Genomic DNA, 23,760 nt, shown 5'->3' on the forward strand with positions numbered 1-23,760 from the left:
TAATAACCATTTTTATCAACGAGACCATGGTCCTTCTTTATCCATGAAAGTAAGCATCATTGAGAAAATGTACCACCATAATTATAGCCCTATCTTAGGTCCACCTTTTAACAGAGTAGAGAAAACTGTTGGATAATGAATTAAAGCACTGCAATGCCATACGGTTGCATTGATAACATAAAAGGTGTAGGAAAGTTTAGTCTGCAGTGATGTTGATGTAATGAGTTTATTTAACGCTAGCTTAAGATCCAAGCGTAGTGACGGCCCAAAACATTACCATCGTATGAATGTAAGATCATCTTCCAAAATGTGATCGTGATAGGAGCTTTGATGACCGCTATGACTAAAATATTACACATAATGGTGGAAACATTGTCAGGGATGATAAGTGCACTAGAAACCCAGGTATTTATTTCGGTAAAAAATTGACAATGGAAAAACAAATAAGTGCCGTGTTGAAATCCTGTTTTGATTAGATCAGCCACATTAGACGAGTTCGTCAATTTATTACAGAAGAAACATGCAAAACGTTAGAATGCTCTCTGGTGACCTCTCGTGTGAACTATGGGAACGCATTCCTGTACAAGATGTTTATGAAAATTTTATATCTTGAAACATTGTAGAATATTTTATTATACTTGTTTATTGTAAGACTATATTGTATATTCTATACTGCTATTTGATTGTCTGTATGTATGTATGTATGTGCTGTTTATATGGATCATGCCTCTTATGTGCTCTTTACACGATATTCATCATTGCATGGTGAAGGAGGCAATTATATGGCAGAAACTCGTCATTTTTGGCCATGGTGAGTCCAACAGTAGGAAGAAAATATTTTATTTTATTGCAAAATAAATTATCATTTTAGTCTTCATGACCTAATTATAATAGAGCAATGAAATAACATTAAATTCAGATTTCTTTTAAACTTTTGCTATAAAATGATGATATGTGTGTTCAGTTTATACAAAATATTTTAATCTTGATGCATCTTTGGACTCACCACTTTTGAAAATGGTGAGTCCAGACAGATTTTTATGAGTCCAGGACTCATGGACTCGCCTTGGTGAGAACCTTGTACATTGGATCACCCTTCAATTTAATTACAGTAATTACCTTATCTCATTGTCACATTTAACATGTCTAATGAACACAACAATTATTGATTAATTTATGGGTTTTGTACATTAATTGAAAAATTCATGAAATATAGATCTTTGAATTCACATATGAGAGGGGTCTTTTTGATGTGCTTGATAAGAAATAGATGTAGACAAAATTGGTGACTGGTCCAAGAAGTATGATTTTTTTTTGTTGACGAAAATAAAATAGCCTGAAAACAGTTTTATCACAATGAATACAGTTGTACAGGTCTTGCATGTATCATCTTAAATTATGAAAAAATGCACATTGCACGAAAAAGATACTGTAATATAATATAATACAGATGTTATAATACTTGAACATTGTGTGTGGTTTGTGCCAAGACTTGTTAAATGCAGTTTGTTTTTACTGTATTTTGGCCATTGTCTTGTTTTCTTATTTCATCAAGTGATATATCTATTGTTTTCTGTTTGCAGGTTTGCTCTGATCACTTCCCAGGTGGTAGATGCAAGATTTGGTGCCATAAGGTTCCAACTTTGTTCCTGCCACAGAAGATGACACCAGACTCAAAACACAGAAAATTCGCTAATAGCAACAAAGATCGGTTTTGGTTCAGTAGTCTTGGTATTGAAGATGGGAATGAAACCATGGAGGTCACAAACACAGATCCAGGAATCTTCGAAAATGATATTCACTCGGAAGATTTTAAATTGTGTCTTTCTTTCCAAAGAATTCTGCAAAATGTATGCCTTGTTCTTGAATATGATTATATGGAATATACATTTTGATTTAAACACAGACCTCAATGCTGAACGCATCAGTTCTAATTTTTTGTTTGAATTTTGGTTCAATTTATTAAATGCTTTTTGTCATGATATGACCTCTGTTGTTGAAAGGGTTTTATAAACCAACAATCAATCAATCAATCAATCTGTTGTTTGAAAACACCAGTAAGAAGATATGAAAAAGAATATATGGGTTAATTGCACGAAGACATCACTAACTCACTAAATGCATACACAAATAAATCTGGAGCTGAGGCCTACATCGTGCATAGACCATATATTATGTGTTTCCTGTTAATGACGGCTAGTTAGACTTCGTCAATTTTTTCAGGCCGGGATAACTTTTGTGTCTTGTAGATACACTTTAAATAATCATATGTGAATGGCAAGACACCATTGAACCAGAGCATCAGAGCCATATCTAATAGTTTTGTGGGGATTCAGGGGGAGCAGCATTCTCCCTAAGGCTTTATATCACTGTGGTATCATGGGGCTATTATTTTTACTCTGCCGCTGGTGCTGTCTTGGATAATTTTATAATAGTTATTATCTATAGGGACATGGTGCTATATTTTTTTTGAAAACCATCTCTGTTTTCAAAACAGTTAATTTCCATGGTGTTATTTGAAAATTCTGGTGTGTGTGTGTGTGTGTGTGATATTTCTTTTTGACATGTTTAAGGACAGCATATTTCAAATAATACATGTATTTTATCTTTTCAGTTATTCCAAGACGAATGTCCCTGATATAGATTCAGCATCAGAACTACATATATCTGAAGTGGGGAAAGATTTTAGAAAAGAGGAAAATTTATCAAATGATTGGTAAGAAGAAAATTGGCTTCATATGAAATAACATTATTCATCATATGTTAATAACATTCAACGTAAATTATCATTTTGTGATCATTAATACATGTTCAAAGTACATTATGAGGATATGGATGATCCTTCATTTCTGTATTTTGTATCTTTAAAAAGATTAGCTTTTCTGTAATTACTCGACTTCTGTATCTCCACATTCTTTTTATCTGCAATCAGTATAATTTTATCCATTTCTTTATTTTTTGACAGCACTTTATATTTAATTTTTTGGCACCCCTTTATTTTACATATTCCTCATTTTTTGGGTGCCCATTGTCCTTTATTCTGTAAATCTTGTCCACACCTTCATGCAATATTATGTCTTTGTATACTTTGATTTGACCAGTCAGGAAGCCTAGCCACTGTTCATTATTAATATTTGCAATTATTATATGTGATTTAACAATTATTTCCTTGTAATAATAAGACTCAAAATATTTTATAACCTCCTTAAGGCAGGTTAATCTGGTTTCATCGTATTTTTTTTAACTGCCTACCTTATTCACACATTAATACTAGTGTCTGCATTCATTATGTCAGGTCTGGTTCCAAATAGCTGAATACCCGACAAGAATAAGACCATTTTGGTTTTAGTTTTGATTGTATATATAACACACATGTAATGCTTTAATTAATTTTTTGATGTTTTTTTTTTCAGTAATTCAAATGACCAGAACAGAGGAAGGATATCCAATGATGTTTTGATGGTTGAAGAAAGGTATTGCATTTTGTTTTAGATATTTGCACAGAGCTGCTTTTACATTTTTATGAAAAAGTATCAAAGTAAAAATCGATAAAGCAGGAGCCCTCCAAAAATTACCAAAATGTTTCACTGTTTTGGCCTTTCAGGCTTCCACAGTATTTTTAACAGTGCATCAAAATAGAAACTGACAGAAATGACATCATGAGATCATTACCCAAAAGTATTTAATATAACAGTTAACTGATTACCAAATTTTAGCATTACTCATATCAGTACATCAAAAAGTTCATACAAAAACAGTATATTTAAAGCATTAAAATTTTAAGATGAAGTTGTTTAGCTTAGTTACTGTCAGAAGAATGGATAATAGTCAATTATCCAACGACTTTAGAAAGAACACGGTTTTGTTCTTGTAAATAATTTTGCGGCCTTGTAATAAAAAAGATAATGTAATTCCAGATATACTGAGAAAAAATCAGACAGTTTATTTTCGTTTTCTCTTTTTTAGATACTCTCCAACATCCAGTGACCAAGTAACAATACCCCCCCCCCCCCCCCCCCCCATGAAAACACTGAACTATCCAGTCACACATCAATTAGTGAAAGCATGCAAGTTTGCCGTCCAGAAATTACTATAGAGGACATCAGAGATTCAACCGATCAAGACCTGTTTTATACTGGTCTTGTAAACTATAATACATTTTTTGCATTATATGAGAGTCTTCTCAAGATTGGTGCAGACCGAATGGATGTTGAAAATGGGACATTAATGCGAAAACCATCAAATCGTAAACTAAGACTGGTGGATGAGTTTCTTATGGTTCTCATGAGACTAAGACTTGGCTTACTATTAAATGATTTGGAATTTAGATTCAAGTTTTCTGCTGGTAGAATTTCTAGAATTTTCAACTCTTGGATCACTATCATGGATCAAGGATTACGATCTACAGTTTTTATGCCACCTTTAGCAACAATGCTAAGATGCAAAATTTTGTCCTGCATTTTTTTTTAGTTGTTATCTCTGTCCTGCTTTTTTATTTTTCACTCTATTCGGTCCTGACTTTTTTTTATTGGTTTATCCTATTTCTTTTTTACATAAATTGTCATCCTGCCCTTTTTTTTTTGCCAAGTAGCTCATCCTGCCTTTTTTTTTTACTCAAAACTCCTGTCCTCCCTTTTTTTTTAATTTCATCCTAGCCCACCTCCCCCATAGAAATCAAATGGTAGCTCCCTTAGACAAGGATACACCAGTGACCAAAACAAGACAACTGATAAATAACACACATACTTTTCTGTTTGTATAAAAAAAGAAGATGTGGTATGATTGCCAATGAGACAACTCTCCACAAGAGACCAAATGACACAGAAATTGACAACTATATAATAGGTCAACGTACGGCCTTCAACAATGAGCAAATCCCATACTGCACAGTCAGCTATAAAATGCCCCGAAATGACAATGTAAAACAATTCAAACGAGAAAACTAACGGCATAATTTATGTACAAATAATGAACGAAAAACAAATATGTGGCCTGTTTCTGAGTTTCTGGGAAAAATATAACAAAGTTGAAAATAAATATGTAAAAGAATATTTTATGCAAAAATATGGAACTAGTTTTGTAACAACACAGAAATAGTTTCATACACATAGAACTATAATATATTACTCAGTTTACTAGATGGCCATTGGAATTTTGTATCCTACAATAAAGCTACATTGATCTTTTGATGTCACCCTGCATGACCTCATGGTACCAGGTAAATGATTTCACAGTTTAAAAAAGTATGGGAGTTGTCATTACAAGACAGTCTGTTGAGTACATGTACATGTATGAATATATATTCCTACATACAGGAGTATGTATACTTGTAGATAGTATTATTTGGTCACAGTTACATACATGTTATTTGACACTACTTAGAATGGTTGGATCTGAATGGAATTAAATATTGAAAAAAGACCAGGGAGGACAAGTGGATTCAAATAACCCCGATCTGTTAAGAATTGTGCAAGTGTTTACACCTTTTCATATTCAGGAAACACAGTTGACAGCTTTAGATGCTTTAATAATGAAAGCTGTCATGTGTGTTGTGTAAAATTTGTTCAGTATTGGCTTTTTTTTAGACCAGTAGTCTTGCCAAACTCGATCTCTAATATTTGAAAGTCTTTCAAACAATATATATTAACGAAATTACACTTCATTGACTGACATATTGCTATTTGGCCTTGTACTTGTGCGAAATATTTATGTGACCTTTTTAACCGAATTTCACTATCCTCGTCGATTTCACAGAAGAAGTCACATTCTCTCGAGCATCTCGATTTGATTTAAAGCGCCATTTATACGGGCATTTGATCTCCAAGACCCAAGGGCGACACGTATCTGTTCTATTGGTTACAATGCCATCTGGACTTGCTCCCAAATAGCTGCATGATTCATCAAGAAAGAGACCGCATTCACGAACACTAACATTTTCGTTATACTTCAACTTTTTTAGGCGATATATTTTTTCCTAGCAATAGCCTCCCGTTTCCTTCCCTTTTCCAAAGCAGGAGTATCAAAGCTTTTACGTTTATTTGAAAACTGTTCTAAAAGTTTGTCAACATTTTCTTTTTTCTCGTTACGTTTGCGTGGAAATTCGAATTTGTAATTCTGAAATGTCGCGCGGATTGCCAAAGTGGGTTTGTATTTTGTCCAATTGTTCTTGTTTCGATACCTACAACGTTTCTTTTGGAATATTGGAAAATTTTTCAATTAGCTCATTTTTGTGGAGATTTTCTTTTTTTGGCGATAGATCCATATCCATATATTTGTCAGATTCCTTTATAATAAATTCCGATGTTGAAACCTCTTCAAATCTTGCAACATTTAAATCATCCGACACATCGACATTATTAGAAGGCGGGGGTATCAAATCTAACAATACTGGATTTGCGGTTTCAGAGCTCCCGAGTTTAGAAATCAATGAGATGAAGAAATCATTAGAGGTTTGATTAATTTCGATTTTTTTTTTATTTTGAATACAGGAATCCTCCCCGAATTTAAGTCTTTTAAACTTGATTTCCGTCACTTCTTTCGGCTCTTTTTTCCTCTTTCCGACCTTACTCCAATCGCACTGCGTTGATGTACACGGGACTTCGTCCAACTTATTTGCAATAGCTTCAAGGGCAAATCAAAGACCGGAGATGTGAGTGCAGCCTTCATCTAATCTGAAGAAAAAACAATGTTTTAAAAAAAGTGGAATATGCCTACAAATTGTTAGTGTTGCCCCCCAAATGGCCTCATTTTATGTGCGTACCGTCCTAAGATTTACGGACCGACTATTAAACTAGAAAAAGGGGGGTAATGTTTATTTCTTGTAAGGAATTAATTTAGTGTGTTGAAGCGAGATAACCTTTTTTTCAAATAAGAATTAGTTTTGTTGGCAAATTTTTATCAGATATTTATTTTCTCATCCTTTGCTGTCAAATTTTTTTATTAGTATGTAGAGAAAAAATATTTATTTCCAAAACAAACATGCACATTGTTGTTGGTGGTGGTGTGTTTTAGAGCCTGTCTTTCCATAGGAAATTGCAGGCTTATATGCTGTGTTTTTCCTTCCTTTATTGCTAGGAAGTTATATATATGTTTTATGACTTGTTTGCTGGTGTGCGTTTTTTGTTTTGTTACTGATTTTTGTAAGTGGGTCTTAATATAAGTAAGAAGATAGAAGTACATATGCTCCTCATTTTTCAAAATTTGAATGGAGACATTTTGTCCAGACCCCTTTTCTTATACCAGTTGAACTTGAAATGTGGCTGGATCCACCCCTGAATAAATACTTTTCATCTTCTGTAATTGATTTACAATAAGTGTGTTGCTGCATGAATGGTCTCTGAGGATGAAACGCGCGTCCGGCGCAATTCGTTATATATACGTGTGGAATTTGATAATTTTACTATTTTAAATCATATTTTTTAAGATTATTAAACAAAATGTTTTTGACAAATTTAGAGCTCTAGACGTACGTGGCAGAGAACTGTAATGATATACAAACACTTAGTTGTTATACTTACCCGGCTGGACAAGTACAGCTGGCCTGGGAAATGTGGAATGGCTTTTCCTTCGTAAACAAGAGCCATTGAATGTATTTTCCCTGTTTCATTGAGGGGAAGCATTTCGAACGGACGTAGCAAAGTTCTGATCCATCATCTATCGTGTTAACCATTATATCATGAATGTACTTTTCTTTATAAAAGTTATATCTCCGTATAAACTGGCGATAGCATTGCATAAAAATATAACAAAGTTGAAAATAAATATGTAAAAGAATATTTTATGCAAAAATATGGAACTAGTTTTGTAACAACACAGAAATAGTTTCATACACATAGAACTATAATATATTACTCAGTTTACTAGATGGCCATTGGAATTTTGTATCCTACAATAAAGCTACATTGATCTTTTGATGTCACCCTGCATGACCTCATGGTACCAGGTAAATGATTTCACAGTTTAAAAAAGTATGGGAGTTGTCATTACAAGACAGTCTGTTGAGTACATGTACATGTATGAATATATATTCCTACATACAGGAGTATGTATACTTGTAGATAGTATTATTTGGTCACAGTTACATACATGTTATTTGACACTACTTAGAATGGTTGGATCTGAATGGAATTAAATATTGAAATAAGACCAGGGAGGACAAGTGGATTCAAATAACCCCGAATTTAAGTCTTTTAAACTTGATTTCCGTCACTTCTTTCGGCTCTTTTTTCCTCTTTCCGACCTTACTCCAATCGCACTGCGTTGATGTACACGGGACTTCGTCCAACTTATTTGCAATAGCTTCAAGGGCAAATCAAAGACCGGAGATGTGAGTGCAGCCTTCATCTAATCTGAAGAAAAAACAATGTTTTAAAAAAAGTGGAATATGCCTACAAATTGTTAGTGTTGCCCCCAAATGGCCTCATTTTATGTGCGTACCGTCCTAAGATTTACGGACCGACTATTAAACTAGAAAAAGGGGGGTAATGTTTATTTCTTGTAAGGAATTAATTTAGTGTGTTGAAGCGAGATAACCTTTTTTTCAAATAAGAATTAGTTTTGTTGGCAAATTTTTATCAGATATTTATTTTCTCATCCTTTGCTGTCAAATTTTTTTATTAGTATGTAGAGAAAAAATATTTATTTCCAAAACAAACATGCACATTGTTGTTGGTGGTGGTGTGTTTTAGAGCCTGTCTTTCCATAGGAAATTGCAGGCTTATATGCTGTGTTTTTCCTTCCTTTATTGCTAGGAAGTTATATATATGTTTTATGACTTGTTTGCTGGTGTGCGTTTTTTGTTTTGTTACTGATTTTTGTAAGTGGGTCTTAATATAAGTAAGAAGATAGAAGTACATATGCTCCTCATTTTTCAAAATTTGAATGGAGACATTTTGTCCAGACCCCTTTTCTTATACCAGTTGAACTTGAAATATGGCTGGATCCACCCCTGAATAAATACTTTTCATCTTCTGTAATTGATTTACAATAAGTGTGTTGCTGCATGATGGGTCTCTGAGGATGAAACGCGCGTCCGGCGCAATTCGTTATATATACGTGTGGAATTTGATAATTTTACTATTTTAAATCATATTTTTTAAGATTATTAAACAAAATGTTTTTGACAAATTTAGAGCTCTAGACGTACGTGGCAGAGAACTGTAATGATATACAAACACTTAGTTGTTATACTTACCCGGCTGGACAAGTACAGCTGGCCTGGGAAATGTGGAATGGCTTTTCCTTCGTAAACAAGAGACAGTGAATGTATTTTCCCTGTTTCATTGAGGGGAAGCATTTCGAACGGACGTAGCAAAGTTCTGATCCATCATCTATCGTGTTAACCATTATATCATGAATGTACTTTTCTTTATAAAAGTTATATCTCCGTATAAACTGGCGATAGCATTGCATAAAAATATAACAAAGTTGAAAATAAATATGTAAAAGAATATTTTATGCAAAAATATGGAACTAGTTTTGTAACAACACAGAAATAGTTTCATACACATAGAACTATAATATATTACTCAGTTTACTAGATGGCCATTGGAATTTTGTATCCTACAATAAAGCTACATTGATCTTTTGATGTCACCCTGCATGACCTCATGGTACCAGGTAAATGATTTCACAGTTTAAAAAAGTATGGGAGTTGTCATTACAAGACAGTCTGTTGAGTACATGTACATGTATGAATATATATTCCTACATACAGGAGTATGTATACTTGTAGATAGTATTATTTGGTCACAGTTACATACATGTTATTTGACACTACTTAGAATGGTTGGATCTGAATGGAATTAAATATTGAAATAAGACCAGGGAGGACAAGTGGATTCAAATAACCCCGAATTTAAGTCTTTTAAACTTGATTTCCGTCACTTCTTTCGGCTCTTTTTTCCTCTTTCCGACCTTACTCCAATCGCACTGCGTTGATGTACACGGGACTTCGTCCAACTTATTTGCAATAGCTTCAAGGGCAAATCAAAGACCGGAGATGTGAGTGCAGCCTTCATCTAATCTGAAGAAAAAACAATGTTTTAAAAAAAGTGGAATATGCCTACAAATTGTTAGTGTTGCCCCCCAAATGGCCTCATTTTATGTGCGTACCGTCCTAAGATTTACGGACCGACTATTAAACTAGAAAAAGGGGGGTAATGTTTATTTCTTGTAAGGAATTAATTTAGTGTGTTGAAGCGAGATAACCTTTTTTTCAAATAAGAATTAGTTTTGTTGGCAAATTTTTATCAGATATTTATTTTCTCATCCTTTGCTGTCAAATTTTTTTATTAGTATGTAGAGAAAAAATATTTATTTCCAAAACAAACATGCACATTGTTGTTGGTGGTGGTGTGTTTTAGAGCCTGTCTTTCCATAGGAAATTGCAGGCTTATATGCTGTGTTTTTCCTTCCTTTATTGCTAGGAAGTTATATATATGTTTTATGACTTGTTTGCTGGTGTGCGTTTTTTGTTTTGTTACTGATTTTTGTAAGTGGGTCTTAATATAAGTAAGAAGATAGAAGTACATATGCTCCTCATTTTTCAAAATTTGAATGGAGACATTTTGTCCAGACCCCTTTTCTTATACCAGTTGAACTTGAAATGTGGCTGGATCCACCCCTGAATAAATACTTTTCATCTTCTGTAATTGATTTACAATAAGTGTGTTGCTGCATGAATGGTCTCTGAGGATGAAACGCGCGTCCGGCGCAATTCGTTATATATACGTGTGGAATTTGATAATTTTACTATTTTAAATCATATTTTTTAAGATTATTAAACAAAATGTTTTTGACAAATTTAGAGCTCTAGACGTACGTGGCAGAGAACTGTAATGATATACAAACACTTAGTTGTTATACTTACCCGGCTGGACAAGTACAGCTGGCCTGGGAAATGTGGAATGGCTTTTCCTTCGTAAACAAGAGCCATTGAATGTATTTTCCCTGTTTCATTGAGGGGAAGCATTTCGAACGGACGTAGCAAAGTTCTGATCCATCATCTATCGTGTTAACCATTATATCATGAATGTACTTTTCTTTATAAAAGTTATATCTCCGTATAAACTGGCGATAGCATTGCATAAAAATATAACAAAGTTGAAAATAAATATGTAAAAGAATATTTTATGCAAAAATATGGAACTAGTTTTGTAACAACACAGAAATAGTTTCATACACATAGAACTATAATATATTACTCAGTTTACTAGATGGCCATTGGAATTTTGTATCCTACAATAAAGCTACATTGATCTTTTGATGTCACCCTGCATGACCTCATGGTACCAGGTAAATGATTTCACAGTTTAAAAAAGTATGGGAGTTGTCATTACAAGACAGTCTGTTGAGTACATGTACATGTATGAATATATATTCCTACATACAGGAGTATGTATACTTGTAGATAGTATTATTTGGTCACAGTTACATACATGTTATTTGACACTACTTAGAATGGTTGGATCTGAATGGAATTAAATATTGAAATAAGACCAGGGAGGACAAGTGGATTCAAATAACCCCGAATTTAAGTCTTTTAAACTTGATTTCCGTCACTTCTTTCGGCTCTTTTTTCCTCTTTCCGACCTTACTCCAATCGCACTGCGTTGATGTACACGGGACTTCGTCCAACTTATTTGCAATAGCTTCAAGGGCAAATCAAAGACCGGAGATGTGAGTGCAGCCTTCATCTAATCTGAAGAAAAAACAATGTTTTAAAAAAAGTGGAATATGCCTACAAATTGTTAGTGTTGCCCCCAAATGGCCTCATTTTATGTGCGTACCGTCCTAAGATTTACGGACCGACTATTAAACTAGAAAAAGGGGGGTAATGTTTATTTCTTGTAAGGAATTAATTTAGTGTGTTGAAGCGAGATAACCTTTTTTTCAAATAAGAATTAGTTTTGTTGGCAAATTTTTATCAGATATTTATTTTCTCATCCTTTGCTGTCAAATTTTTTTATTAGTATGTAGAGAAAAAATATTTATTTCCAAAACAAACATGCACATTGTTGTTGGTGGTGGTGTGTTTTAGAGCCTGTCTTTCCATAGGAAATTGCAGGCTTATATGCTGTGTTTTTCCTTCCTTTATTGCTAGGAAGTTATATATATGTTTTATGACTTGTTTGCTGGTGTGCGTTTTTTGTTTTGTTACTGATTTTTGTAAGTGGGTCTTAATATAAGTAAGAAGATAGAAGTACATATGCTCCTCATTTTTCAAAATTTGAATGGAGACATTTTGTCCAGACCCCTTTTCTTATACCAGTTGAACTTGAAATATGGCTGGATCCACCCCTGAATAAATACTTTTCATCTTCTGTAATTGATTTACAATAAGTGTGTTGCTGCATGATGGGTCTCTGAGGATGAAACGCGCGTCCGGCGCAATTCGTTATATATACGTGTGGAATTTGATAATTTTACTATTTTAAATCATATTTTTTAAGATTATTAAACAAAATGTTTTTGACAAATTTAGAGCTCTAGACGTACGTGGCAGAGAACTGTAATGATATACAAACACTTAGTTGTTATACTTACCCGGCTGGACAAGTACAGCTGGCCTGGGAAATGTGGAATGGCTTTTCCTTCGTAAACAAGAGCCATTGAATGTATTTTCCCTGTTTCATTGAGGGGAAGCATTTCGAACGGACGTAGCAAAGTTCTGATCCATCATCTATCGTGTTAACCATTATATCATGAATGTACTTTTCTTTATAAAAGTTATATCTCCGTATAAACTGGCGATAGCATTGCATAAAAATATAACAAAGTTGAAAATAAATATGTAAAAGAATATTTTATGCAAAAATATGGAACTAGTTTTGTAACAACACAGAAATAGTTTCATACACATAGAACTATAATATATTACTCAGTTTACTAGATGGCCATTGGAATTTTGTATCCTACAATAAAGCTACATTGATCTTTTGATGTCACCCTGCATGACCTCATGGTACCAGGTAAATGATTTCACAGTTTAAAAAAGTATGGGAGTTGTCATTACAAGACAGTCTGTTGAGTACATGTACATGTATGAATATATATTCCTACATACAGGAGTATGTATACTTGTAGATAGTATTATTTGGTCACAGTTACATACATGTTATTTGACACTACTTAGAATGGTTGGATCTGAATGGAATTAAATATTGAAATAAGACCAGGGAGGACAAGTGGATTCAAATAACCCCGAATTTAAGTCTTTTAAACTTGATTTCCGTCACTTCTTTCGGCTCTTTTTTCCTCTTTCCGACCTTACTCCAATCGCACTGCGTTGATGTACACGGGACTTCGTCCAACTTATTTGCAATAGCTTCAAGGGCAAATCAAAGACCGGAGATGTGAGTGCAGCCTTCATCTAATCTGAAGAAAAAACAATGTTTTAAAAAAAGTGGAATATGCCTACAAATTGTTAGTGTTGCCCCCAAATGGCCTCATTTTATGTGCGTACCGTCCTAAGATTTACGGACCGACTATTAAACTAGAAAAAGGGGGGTAATGTTTATTTCTTGTAAGGAATTAATTTAGTGTGTTGAAGCGAGATAACCTTTTTTTCAAATAAGAATTAGTTTTGTTGGCAAATTTTTATCAGATATTTATTTTCTCATCCTTTGCTGTCAAATTTTTTTATTAGTATGTAGAGAAAAAATATTTATTTCCAAAACAAACATGCACATTGTTGTTGGTGGTGGTGTGTTTTAGAGCCTGTCTTTCCATAGGAAATTGCAGGCTTATATGCTGTGTTTTTCCTTCCTTTATTGCTAGGAAGTTATATATATGTTTTATGACTTGTTTGCTGGTGTGCGTTTTTTGTTTTGTTACTGATTTTTGTAAGTGGGTCTTAATATAAGTAAGAAGATAGAAGTACATATGCTCCTCATTTTTCAAAATTTGAATGGAGACATTTTGTCCAGACCCCTTTTCTTATACCAGTTGAACTTGAAATATGGCTGGATCCACCCCTGAATAAATACTTTTCATCTTCTGTAATTGATTTACAATAAGTGTGTTGCTGCATGATGGGTCTCTGAGGATGAAACGCGCGTCCGGCGCAATTCGTTATATATACGTGTGGAATTTGATAATTTTACTATTTTAAATCATATTTTTTAAGATTATTAAACAAAATGTTTTTGACAAATTTAGAGCTCTAGACGTACGTGGCAGAGAACTGTAATGATATACAAACACTTAGTTGTTATACTTACCCGGCTGGACAAGTACAGCTGGCCTGGGAAATGTGGAATGGCTTTTCCTTCGTAAACAAGAGCCATTGAATGTATTTTCCCTGTTTCATTGAGGGGAAGCATTTCGAACGGACGTAGCAAAGTTCTGATCCATCATCTATCGTGTTAACCATTATATCATGAATGTACTTTTCTTTATAAAAGTTATATCTCCGTATAAACTGGCGATAGCATTGCATTTTATCGCGGTCCTCTGTTCTATAGGAACTATCACAAAGGTACTATTCAACGTCTTTGTAGGACAGTTTAGGGAGCAAATCTTCATTGCTTGTCCAACCTGAGTTAAGCTCGGTGATGGGGGTATATTCTTGTCATGGGCAGAAAAATCACTTGATGTTTTATTTACGTTGTCTATATTTTTTGCGATACCATGTTGCAGTTGGTTTAGGTCAAAACACCTCAGCGCAAGTTCAGGTTAATTTCCTGATATTTTTTGCGTTTAATTTCCTAAGAAAAGTTATTAAATCAGCTTTTTTCAGTGTAATAAAATCTTCGAGTGTTGTTCTTGAGTTAAAATCGTCAAGAGAGTTCATTTAAAGGTAATGCAAGGTAATTCAGATAAATAAATGTTGTTTTGAACTTTCCGCCCATGAAACTTTAATACGACAGGAAATCGATATACCGAATAAGAAGGACGATAACTCGTTCTAAGGACGATAACTCGCGTTTGCCGCAAGTAGGGAATATTCCATCATATAAATTTATTTTCCAATGCGTTGGATAACCTTCCTATCAACCTTCCAATTAAAAGAATCGTTCCTTTCTTTTATGATAGATGAAAGAACTGCTTACTAAACAAAATTATACCATCTACTCAAATTCCAACTGTAAAACGGAGAACCCAATTTATATATTAAGATGTGACACTTGTGGCATTCAGTATGTGGGAGAAACAATGGACAAATTTAATATTCGGCTCAATAACCATCGTTCATGGTACAAAACCAACAAAAACTGTCCTCTCACAAGACATCTTCGTTCAACGAAACATTCTTTTGATAATGTTACTTTCCAAATCATAGAAGTCAACACTGAGTGGGACACCACGGCGAGAAGGAGAAGAGAAAATGTTTGGATCCACCAACTCCACACTTTAGAACCGGATGGTCTTAACGAAAAAGATGAGAAAAGATACAGGAAAGATAAAGAATAATTTAGTACACAGCATCGTCCTTTTTATCCTGTAATATTGGCCAATGAACGTTGCTAACTTCAACTACCAATTTTGTAAAAATCTTGAACTTCATCCAAATTATGTATTATTTTCAAGGCAGCTAAATTCAAGTGCAACATATACATTGAGCTGCAAAAGTTTCTTATCATCAACATCCGATTTCACCTGGATAGATGCACGCTTGATAAAGCTAGTTAGTCTAGCGAAATATTGCGTTTATTTTCATCATTTTATAAATATTTTAAACATTCTTATATTCACATACTAAATAGTGTGTTAAAATTACACTGTTAGGCAATCTATAATTTTATTTGTGTAATTGGATTAATCTCTGTACTGATTAATCCACACTCCCATAGATTTGTATGTCATGTGCTGCTATTTATAGGCACTTATATATATATATATATATATATATATATATATCCTTTAAGATGTGTTTAAGTCGATGCCAATCATGAATTCATAATTCATGAAAAATAAAAAGGTGTGAATTTGCATTAAGATAATTGTTTTATCGAACGTTGCAAATTCCAAAGAAAACACATTAATCCTAACTATCCACTTAAAATATCAAATAAAAACCAATAGAAAAAGAAAAATACAACGAACACATAAGACGAAAAAACAACAATAACAAATAAATGATGAACAAAGCAAATAATAGGCAATAACACACATCTCTAGGAAATATAAGAAAATAGCAGAATAAAAAAGAAATTAACAAAATACAAAACAAAATAAGAAAACATTAAAACAAACACTGAAGTTGCAGTCATATTGAAATAAAATCAAAGTTATGTTTTGATATAAGTATTATGTATATCGCTTACCTTCATGCAAACGTATACTTCTGATATCGTAAGACAGACACCCTGTAACCAATGCCATATATAGAAGTTATTTTCCTATATTATACTCTTGTTACCATTACAGATGTACTAACTTTTTCCATTTGATATCCAGATGGAGTATTTAAAAGACACATAACGTGATTACAATCGTTACATGGGATTTCAATACGTCATGTTAATTGGGAAACAGAAAAATAACAATAACTGTAACCTCCTCAACTAACATATCCTGTGAAAATAATGATAATAGCAAGTTTAACTATATTCCATAAATAAGTCGATGTGTAGTTTTTGTTCATCATAATTAACAGTATTTGTAGCCTTAAAGACCACTAGCTGTGTTGCCTTTAAAACCACTAGCATATTTATATTGTCTAATTAAATGTTTGTAATTATCACCACAATGACTGTGGTTGTGTCTCATAGTGGTTAGGGATTAGTGGTAGGAATAAACAGCTGGAAAAGGTCACGTTTTAAATCGTCATGGTATATGATATAAATTTTTCATATGTAATTATAACTTCAGTCGTAAATGCATCAGATATTTGTAAAAACTAAATATTTCTCAATGAAAACAAGATATAGGTGCTAGTTTATCTTTGGGCCGACAAATATTTGAAAGAGTATATAAACTCAATATAGATACCAGGATTAGAATTGTACTACAGATGCGCGTTTCATCTCTTTAGTGACACTCGAGAAAAAAACCCAAAAAAAGAACTAGGTTGAAGAGCATTGAGGACTCACAATTCCGAAAGGTTTTGTCAAATACAGCTAAGGTAATATATTCCTTATGTAGACAATTCTTAGTATATTGGAATTTAAAATATATGAACATGTTTTGGTATTGGATGTGTCAGCTGTTCACCCTTACCACAAACGAATGAACCCCAATACCCCCCCCCCCCCCCCTCGAATCTGCTTTTTGTGTTTGTGTATTTTTGTGTGTTTGTGTTTTGACAGCGTACTGTTCGGATTGTAAGTGGACATGTCCTCGATTCCAATTACTTGAAATTTAGCAACTTCTACTTTTGTATATCGGAAAAGGCAGCCAAAGGTTTCTTTATACATGTGCACGACAATAACATCGTCATGCCATATCATATATAAATCCTAACCAGGCTTTGTATTTAAACGACACGCTGAGTTAGATTTTTAATGTGTTAGAAAACAGTGCACAGGAAGACATATCGCCATATTCAGACCAATTATTAGGACACAAATCAGACTTATTATTCGGACACAAAGCCGACCAGTCTTTGCTCTTACTCCTCAATGCTGCGTGAATAGCGGAGTAAAACTGAATGTTCCATTATTTGGTTTAACCAGGCCAAGGATCAAATCTCCCACTCGATACTGTCTGGATTTCTATTTTTAGACGTTGCGATTAAAATTCCGAAGTACAGCCACTGATAAAACAATGTAATACGATATAACATGTATACGTTCATATCTGTATTGATTACAGTACATTCAAATCCTTTCTATGTGCAATGGTGATTGTCTACTTTACACATTTCTGCTGGAATGGTTGAGCACAATGATATTCACATTAGTGACCATTTCGTTAAATGATGTATTATGAATAAATTGTGGGACGATGTTAATAGACCGGAAATTATAAATCCGTTTTTTAATGAAATGTATAAATGTTGAACGCTACAAACACTTTGCAATAAATATAGGATGTGATAGAAAGAAACAGGTATTGCACTAAATAAATGAATAATAGAAATATATGAGAACAGATTTGAAAATTGGTAATAAGATTATCGCTCGTCATTATCGATTAATTGGCTTGTGCACGAAGGGCTATGTTCAAGCCTTCATTAGTTTCAAATACAATTCATTGTTTTGAGTCTAGTAATTGCAATAATAGGGTTTTTTTATTTATTATAAAGCTTGCGTAGTTACTAAAATCAGAAATGTAATAGACGATTTAAAGTATTAAAGTTATTTTTCATGGATGCATATACCAGTATTAATCTTATAAAAAGGAGCACTTACAAGAATTCAATTAAACAGGTATTTATATTTTAATCTATATTTTTACTTTGCAATGACAAATTAATTAATCTTGAAGTCACATTGACTTACTTATATGTTCTAGGTTTCTAATTTTATAAAGTCTATATGTTACTGCTAAAAAGTAAACCAATACTCACGTCACCTGCAGGAATCCGTTAGTCAGTTTTTGTCAAATTTTGAAACAACATTTTTATAACAGCAAAAGGCAGTCGTTTGACAATAAAGCGTTTACGGAATTAAAGTAAATTCAACTTTTGCGTTATACAATTTGCCTAATATTATTCTGTTCAAACAAAAGTGAATCATTCATGTATCCTCTAAGATTCAAAACTAAATTATACAAAACAGCTACCAACCGAGAAATTATTAAGGACGACCAAGAAAAGTTTTTAGGACATTCATAGAAATGCCCCATTAATAGTTCCACATCCTTTCAAAACAGTATCTAAATCGGATTTAAAAAAAATAGGTAATGAATGGAAAACACTCAAAATAAAATGCTAACGCGTACTGGTCATCATTCTATTTATCCCGTTTAAAAATTTAATTGAACCCATGCATTAATATGAGATGTTAAGTTAAGTAACGGGTATTTAACGATTCCGCGGCATAGCACTTTACATATTTTAAGCCGGTCTGTTGAAGTTCCTCTTAATATATAGTAATTCTCTGACTAAGCAACCAACAGAACGGCCAGCAAATCATATTCCTGATTTTTTTCAGTCAAATATAAAGGAATTTTTGTACATATGAAACATTTTTCGACGATGATCCTGTGAGAAATACATGAATCGATTACATTTGTTTGTGTGTATTGTTTTAAAAGTATTCTATTTGTTTTGTTTGTGTATGATTGAGTGTGTTTTGTTATTTGTTGATTTTAGTTGTTTGTTTTTGTATTGTGTTCTGTATTGTATTGTCTTATCAATGGAAATGGGAGTTAGGTTTATTTTCATCATCTATACAATTATTTTGAGACACATATTGCTTGTTGCTGAATTTTGTGGAAAATATTTCATGCATGTTCAAAACAATGACAAATTACGAAAATACCAAATTTAACACGAAATAATGGTGTATCAGGAGTTTTGTAGGACTACCCACTAGAAAATATGGACTTATGTGTACATTTACGTTTAGTATTTAACTATCCTACTTGTCATTAAATAAACCCTCGAAAGCGTTGCTGTTTGAATCTTGAAGTAACAAAGCAAATGTATTATTTCACATGTTTGTTTAAAGCCAGGTGACATTCCTGTCATTAAAAACATTCATCTTGCTCTCTGCATTGTAAGTCTGGCCCTTTGAAAAGAAACAACTGTTGACCATTTCATGACATTTACTGAACATTATTGACATGTTATCATAATTCATCGATAACATTTATGAATAAAACTTCCTACTTGCATTTACTTAAATGATAACAATTATAAACTGTGCACTTGTTAACTAGTCTTTAACTTAAACTGTTCAAACTTATACACTGAGGTTAATTCAACACTATTTAGACATATGGATTGCAGTCAATTAAGATCGGATTTGTCTTCGTTCAGACTGTTTAGTTATTTGTGTTATTTATTACACATTGTGCTAGTGAACAAAAAAGATATATATGGGGTCAATATACTCCATATGGGGGTAGAGAACATATATGTAAAATTAATTTAAGCTCTTAACTTGATTTACTCTTATTTGTGTCAGACTGTGTTCAGATGATGGTAAAATAACAAATGACAGTATCGGTCAATTTGATATTGTTGACTTTAAATAATTTTACCACAATTGATGGAAATATGATCAGTATGTATACAGAATCCAAATTTTATCAACCAAAATAAGATTTACTTTTTGAAATATGCTAATTAAAAACACACCTAGGTTTTTAAAAACTGGGAATTTCTTTTCATTATTAGACTTTGAAGTTCTGAGTTGAGCTTAACGAATACACTGAACCCAACTTGATTTTGTTTTATTATCATTAATATAACAAGATGTCTGATTAAATCAGGGCTGAAACAGCCTTCATGTTAACAAGACATATTTACATAGTTACTGTAATATGCTTTGAAGTGACCGGTTATAAACTGATGAGTTATAAAGGGGTCATTTCAAACAGACATCAACTTTGCTAATTTACAATTAAGCTTTAGGTAAGTCTGTATACCATTGTTTACATTACTAACAAATCTTTGATGTGCACAGTGGTTGCTGTTTACTTTTGAATTCTTCTGCTACAGTGGTTGAGAATTATGATAGTTTCATTAGTAACTATTTGGGTTGAATCGATGATGTAGTATACGTATAGATAACATGGATAATGGGGATGTGTTGATGAGCGTTGTTTTGTTTATGATTCAATGAATTCAATAAATAAATAATAAGCCGGAAATTATGGGTCGTTTTTTATTAATGAAATGTATGAGAAGATAAGAATATTAAAGGCTACGAAAACTGTTTTTTAAACTCATAAGAAATGTATCATCTTAAAATGTTAGGAACATATTTTAAACAACAAGAATATTCACTTGTTATTCGAATCGCTATAAACGGAAGTTTAATAAGACACATTAATTGCCAATTCAGGTATTTCCTTTGCAATATGATGAAAAGTCGATCTAATTGCCACTAAACTATTAATGCCAATGTAAAAGCATTTCATTTTGTTGCTAAGATTGACTAAAATGCTACTTTTAGTGTTCCTGATATATGTAAATCCAGAAAAGCGCTACGAACGTGCAACAAAGGCATACAATTTATAGTCTTATTTTTATTTTTAATTTTGGTTAACTTAGAACATACACTACTGCACTATTATTAGGAATATTGATATATTTTTACAAGATGTCATGGTTTTTCTGTTTGTTTTTAAGCTAAGTAGTCAATGTTTTCTGTTTGGCTGTTAAAAGTTGGTCGACAAATTCTCTCTTTCTAAGTTTCTACACAGGTTCGGAATAAGATTGTTTGACTGTTTACTTAACGCATAGTTGCAAATATAGCATGCAAATTCAAGACAACAACAAATTAACTTTGAATCCAAAAAGTAAATTCTACAAAATAGAGCGTCCGAAACGAAGGTCTGTACATGTTCATTGACACTGAAACATGTCAGTTAAGAGCAGGAAATTTGTTTGTACCAAGTCATTTATCAATGAATTATTGCAACCTTTTTTTTCATATCTAGTTAATTGGATTTATATTACTAACTTCACATACATAATGTGATTCATTATGTTGTATTCAATACATTTGTTTTTTTTGTTTTTTTTTTCAACCTAACTCGAAAACATCTCAACCGCTCCCGCAGACCTCAGAAATTCAAAAGTTTGATTTAACAACAATGAGAAAAATAAAAAAAAGCAATGTTAAAATCATAGAATTCAAACCACTTGAAATCGTCCAAAAACAACCAGGTCAATCACATAGACAATTTAAAAATTACAGTCAAACTTGTGATTTGTCTTGGATTAGACAATTGTAGGCTACATCATATCCCAAAGCTCTAAATGACAAGATCATAAGACAAGTGAATGCATATCAATTCTCTTCTTTTGATATCACGACTACTGTTAATAAAAGACCAATCATAAACCTCACGACAGTCAACGAATTATTGTAATTCAACACTTGATAATATTTAACATATATTGAAAAACAATGGTAGACATGGTAGATATCAATCATTATACAAACTGGATCATATACTAATTAGTGATTTACATAATAATGACTAGGATGATACACTTTCGTTTTAAAAAATAAAATATAAGTGTATAACAGCTTTTTGTCACCAAAAACTGTTCCCTCGTATTGACAAACCTGAAGACCATAATACGTAAACAAAGGTTTATTGTTTTTGATGCTCTAAACTGTATACCGTCATATTTTTATAACATTAGAACAAAGTTTAGCTTTTCGTCCGTATAACAAAATTACAAAGAGTGCAGTGTTGGATGCACCAAGTATGCAGTTCAGAAATGGAATTTGATTAAAAAAAAAACATAATGTCAAAAGAACCTGTTTGTCGACGTGTAATTGCGTAATAATTGACATGTTTTCATTGAGATTAGAGAAACATCAATAGTTTTGCAATTTATGACGTCTTGTAAAGAATGCAAATTCGTATGTTCTTCACAAAGAGACTAATTAATTATTTATTCCTTGCTGCAGGTATGATTTATTATTATAATCGTCAATAAATCTTTTCTTGATCTTTAAGGCAGAAAAGGGGGCCATTATGGGCCCTTTCTAACCCACTACGTGTACCTTAAAAATGTAGATTTGATAAATTTGTATACGTAAGGTAAATGTACTAAATGTACTGATCTAAATATACTCATTAAAGATATACAGATTCATTAAATCAATCATTAGTATACTGCGCTGAACTGGAAGAATGCAATGATTCCAACCTGCTTTTATGTGATAAATAAACATATCTAGTTTACATGTAGGGATGAAAATAGCTTCCTAAATAAGAAAAAAGCTTTGAACTGACATATTTTAAACTGATGAGTTGAAGAGGGGTCCCTTTAAAATATACTTCAACTTTAATAATTCATAAAGTATATTAACACTCTGTACAAGACTAGTGGGTTTCTTATATTCTACGATTGTCTCTTTCGGTTGAGATAAAGAAAATTTCCCCTTTTCGGAAGTTTTAAAAACTGAAAATTTCCTTAAATTAATTCAAACCATATATTTCTTGTTGTTGCATCAGTATCTTAAGCAGCACTATTGACAAAATTCTCTTTTTATTTGCAGGTTAAACTCTTTACAATGTTTCAATCAAGTTTAGAATTGACCACGGGCGATTTTGTGACATCTCACACATATCTTGTCTCAAGTTTTAACTGTTTTTTGGACTCATTAATATAATGATGAAGATTAAGTCAAGAAAAACTGACAACGCAATGGCAAAAACTGAAACGGAGAATAGACAAACATTAAGTAAAGACTGATTAACACGAACCCTAAATACCAGAAATGATCTTTCGTGTATGAACGATACTTATAAAAGTACTGTTACTGACGTTGTTTATCATCTTCATTACGTGTTATAGTGTTTTTGAGTATACTTAACCTTAACTGTTTAGTCATTTTTGGTAATACAGTTTTGACGTGGTTCTATAAGTTTACATTCCGCCATTGTGTGATTGTGCTATGGTAATTTTTACGTTCTTATCTTTCATTTTTGCTTAATTATTTTGTCTATCGAGTGTCTATTTGCCATTTTTTTAAATTTTATTGTTGTTGAAATAGTTATTTGTTTTCAAGTGATTAAGATTATTACACAATGTTGACTGCGGTATCACAATTTTTGACAATTTTATCTATTGTGTATGTTTGTTTTGCTCACACATTGTTGTCAATATAATGGAATTCTATGCGACTACCATACAAATGAGAGGTTAAGCTAGCTATAAAACCAGATTTAATACACCCT

At 32.7% G+C, this 23,760-nt stretch overlaps 1 protein-coding gene and 1 long non-coding RNA gene across 2 annotated transcripts; both read left to right on the plus strand.

Annotated features, from left to right (window-relative positions):
• Positions 1 to 360: 360 nt before the first annotated feature.
• On the plus strand, positions 361 to 23,083 carry LOC127705648 (uncharacterized). Its single transcript, XM_052209975.1, has 6 exons — positions 361 to 405; positions 1,584 to 1,819; positions 2,615 to 2,716; positions 3,414 to 3,473; positions 4,014 to 4,345; positions 23,079 to 23,083. The coding sequence occupies exons 1-6, from the start codon at positions 361 to 363 to the stop codon at positions 23,081 to 23,083; spliced, it is 780 nt and encodes a 259-aa protein (XP_052065935.1).
• On the plus strand, positions 2,654 to 4,013 carry LOC127704494 (uncharacterized). Its single transcript, XR_007983305.1, has 3 exons — positions 2,654 to 2,716; positions 3,414 to 3,473; positions 3,967 to 4,013. It is a non-coding gene; the product is annotated as an uncharacterized LOC127704494 (long non-coding RNA).
• Positions 23,084 to 23,760: the final 677 nt, after the last annotated feature.

Source organism: Mytilus californianus, unplaced genomic scaffold (assembly GCF_021869535.1).
Source record: "Mytilus californianus isolate M0D057914Y unplaced genomic scaffold, xbMytCali1.0.p SCAF_6, whole genome shotgun sequence".
In the NCBI taxonomy this organism is placed as follows: Eukaryota; Metazoa; Mollusca; class Bivalvia; order Mytilida; family Mytilidae; genus Mytilus; species Mytilus californianus.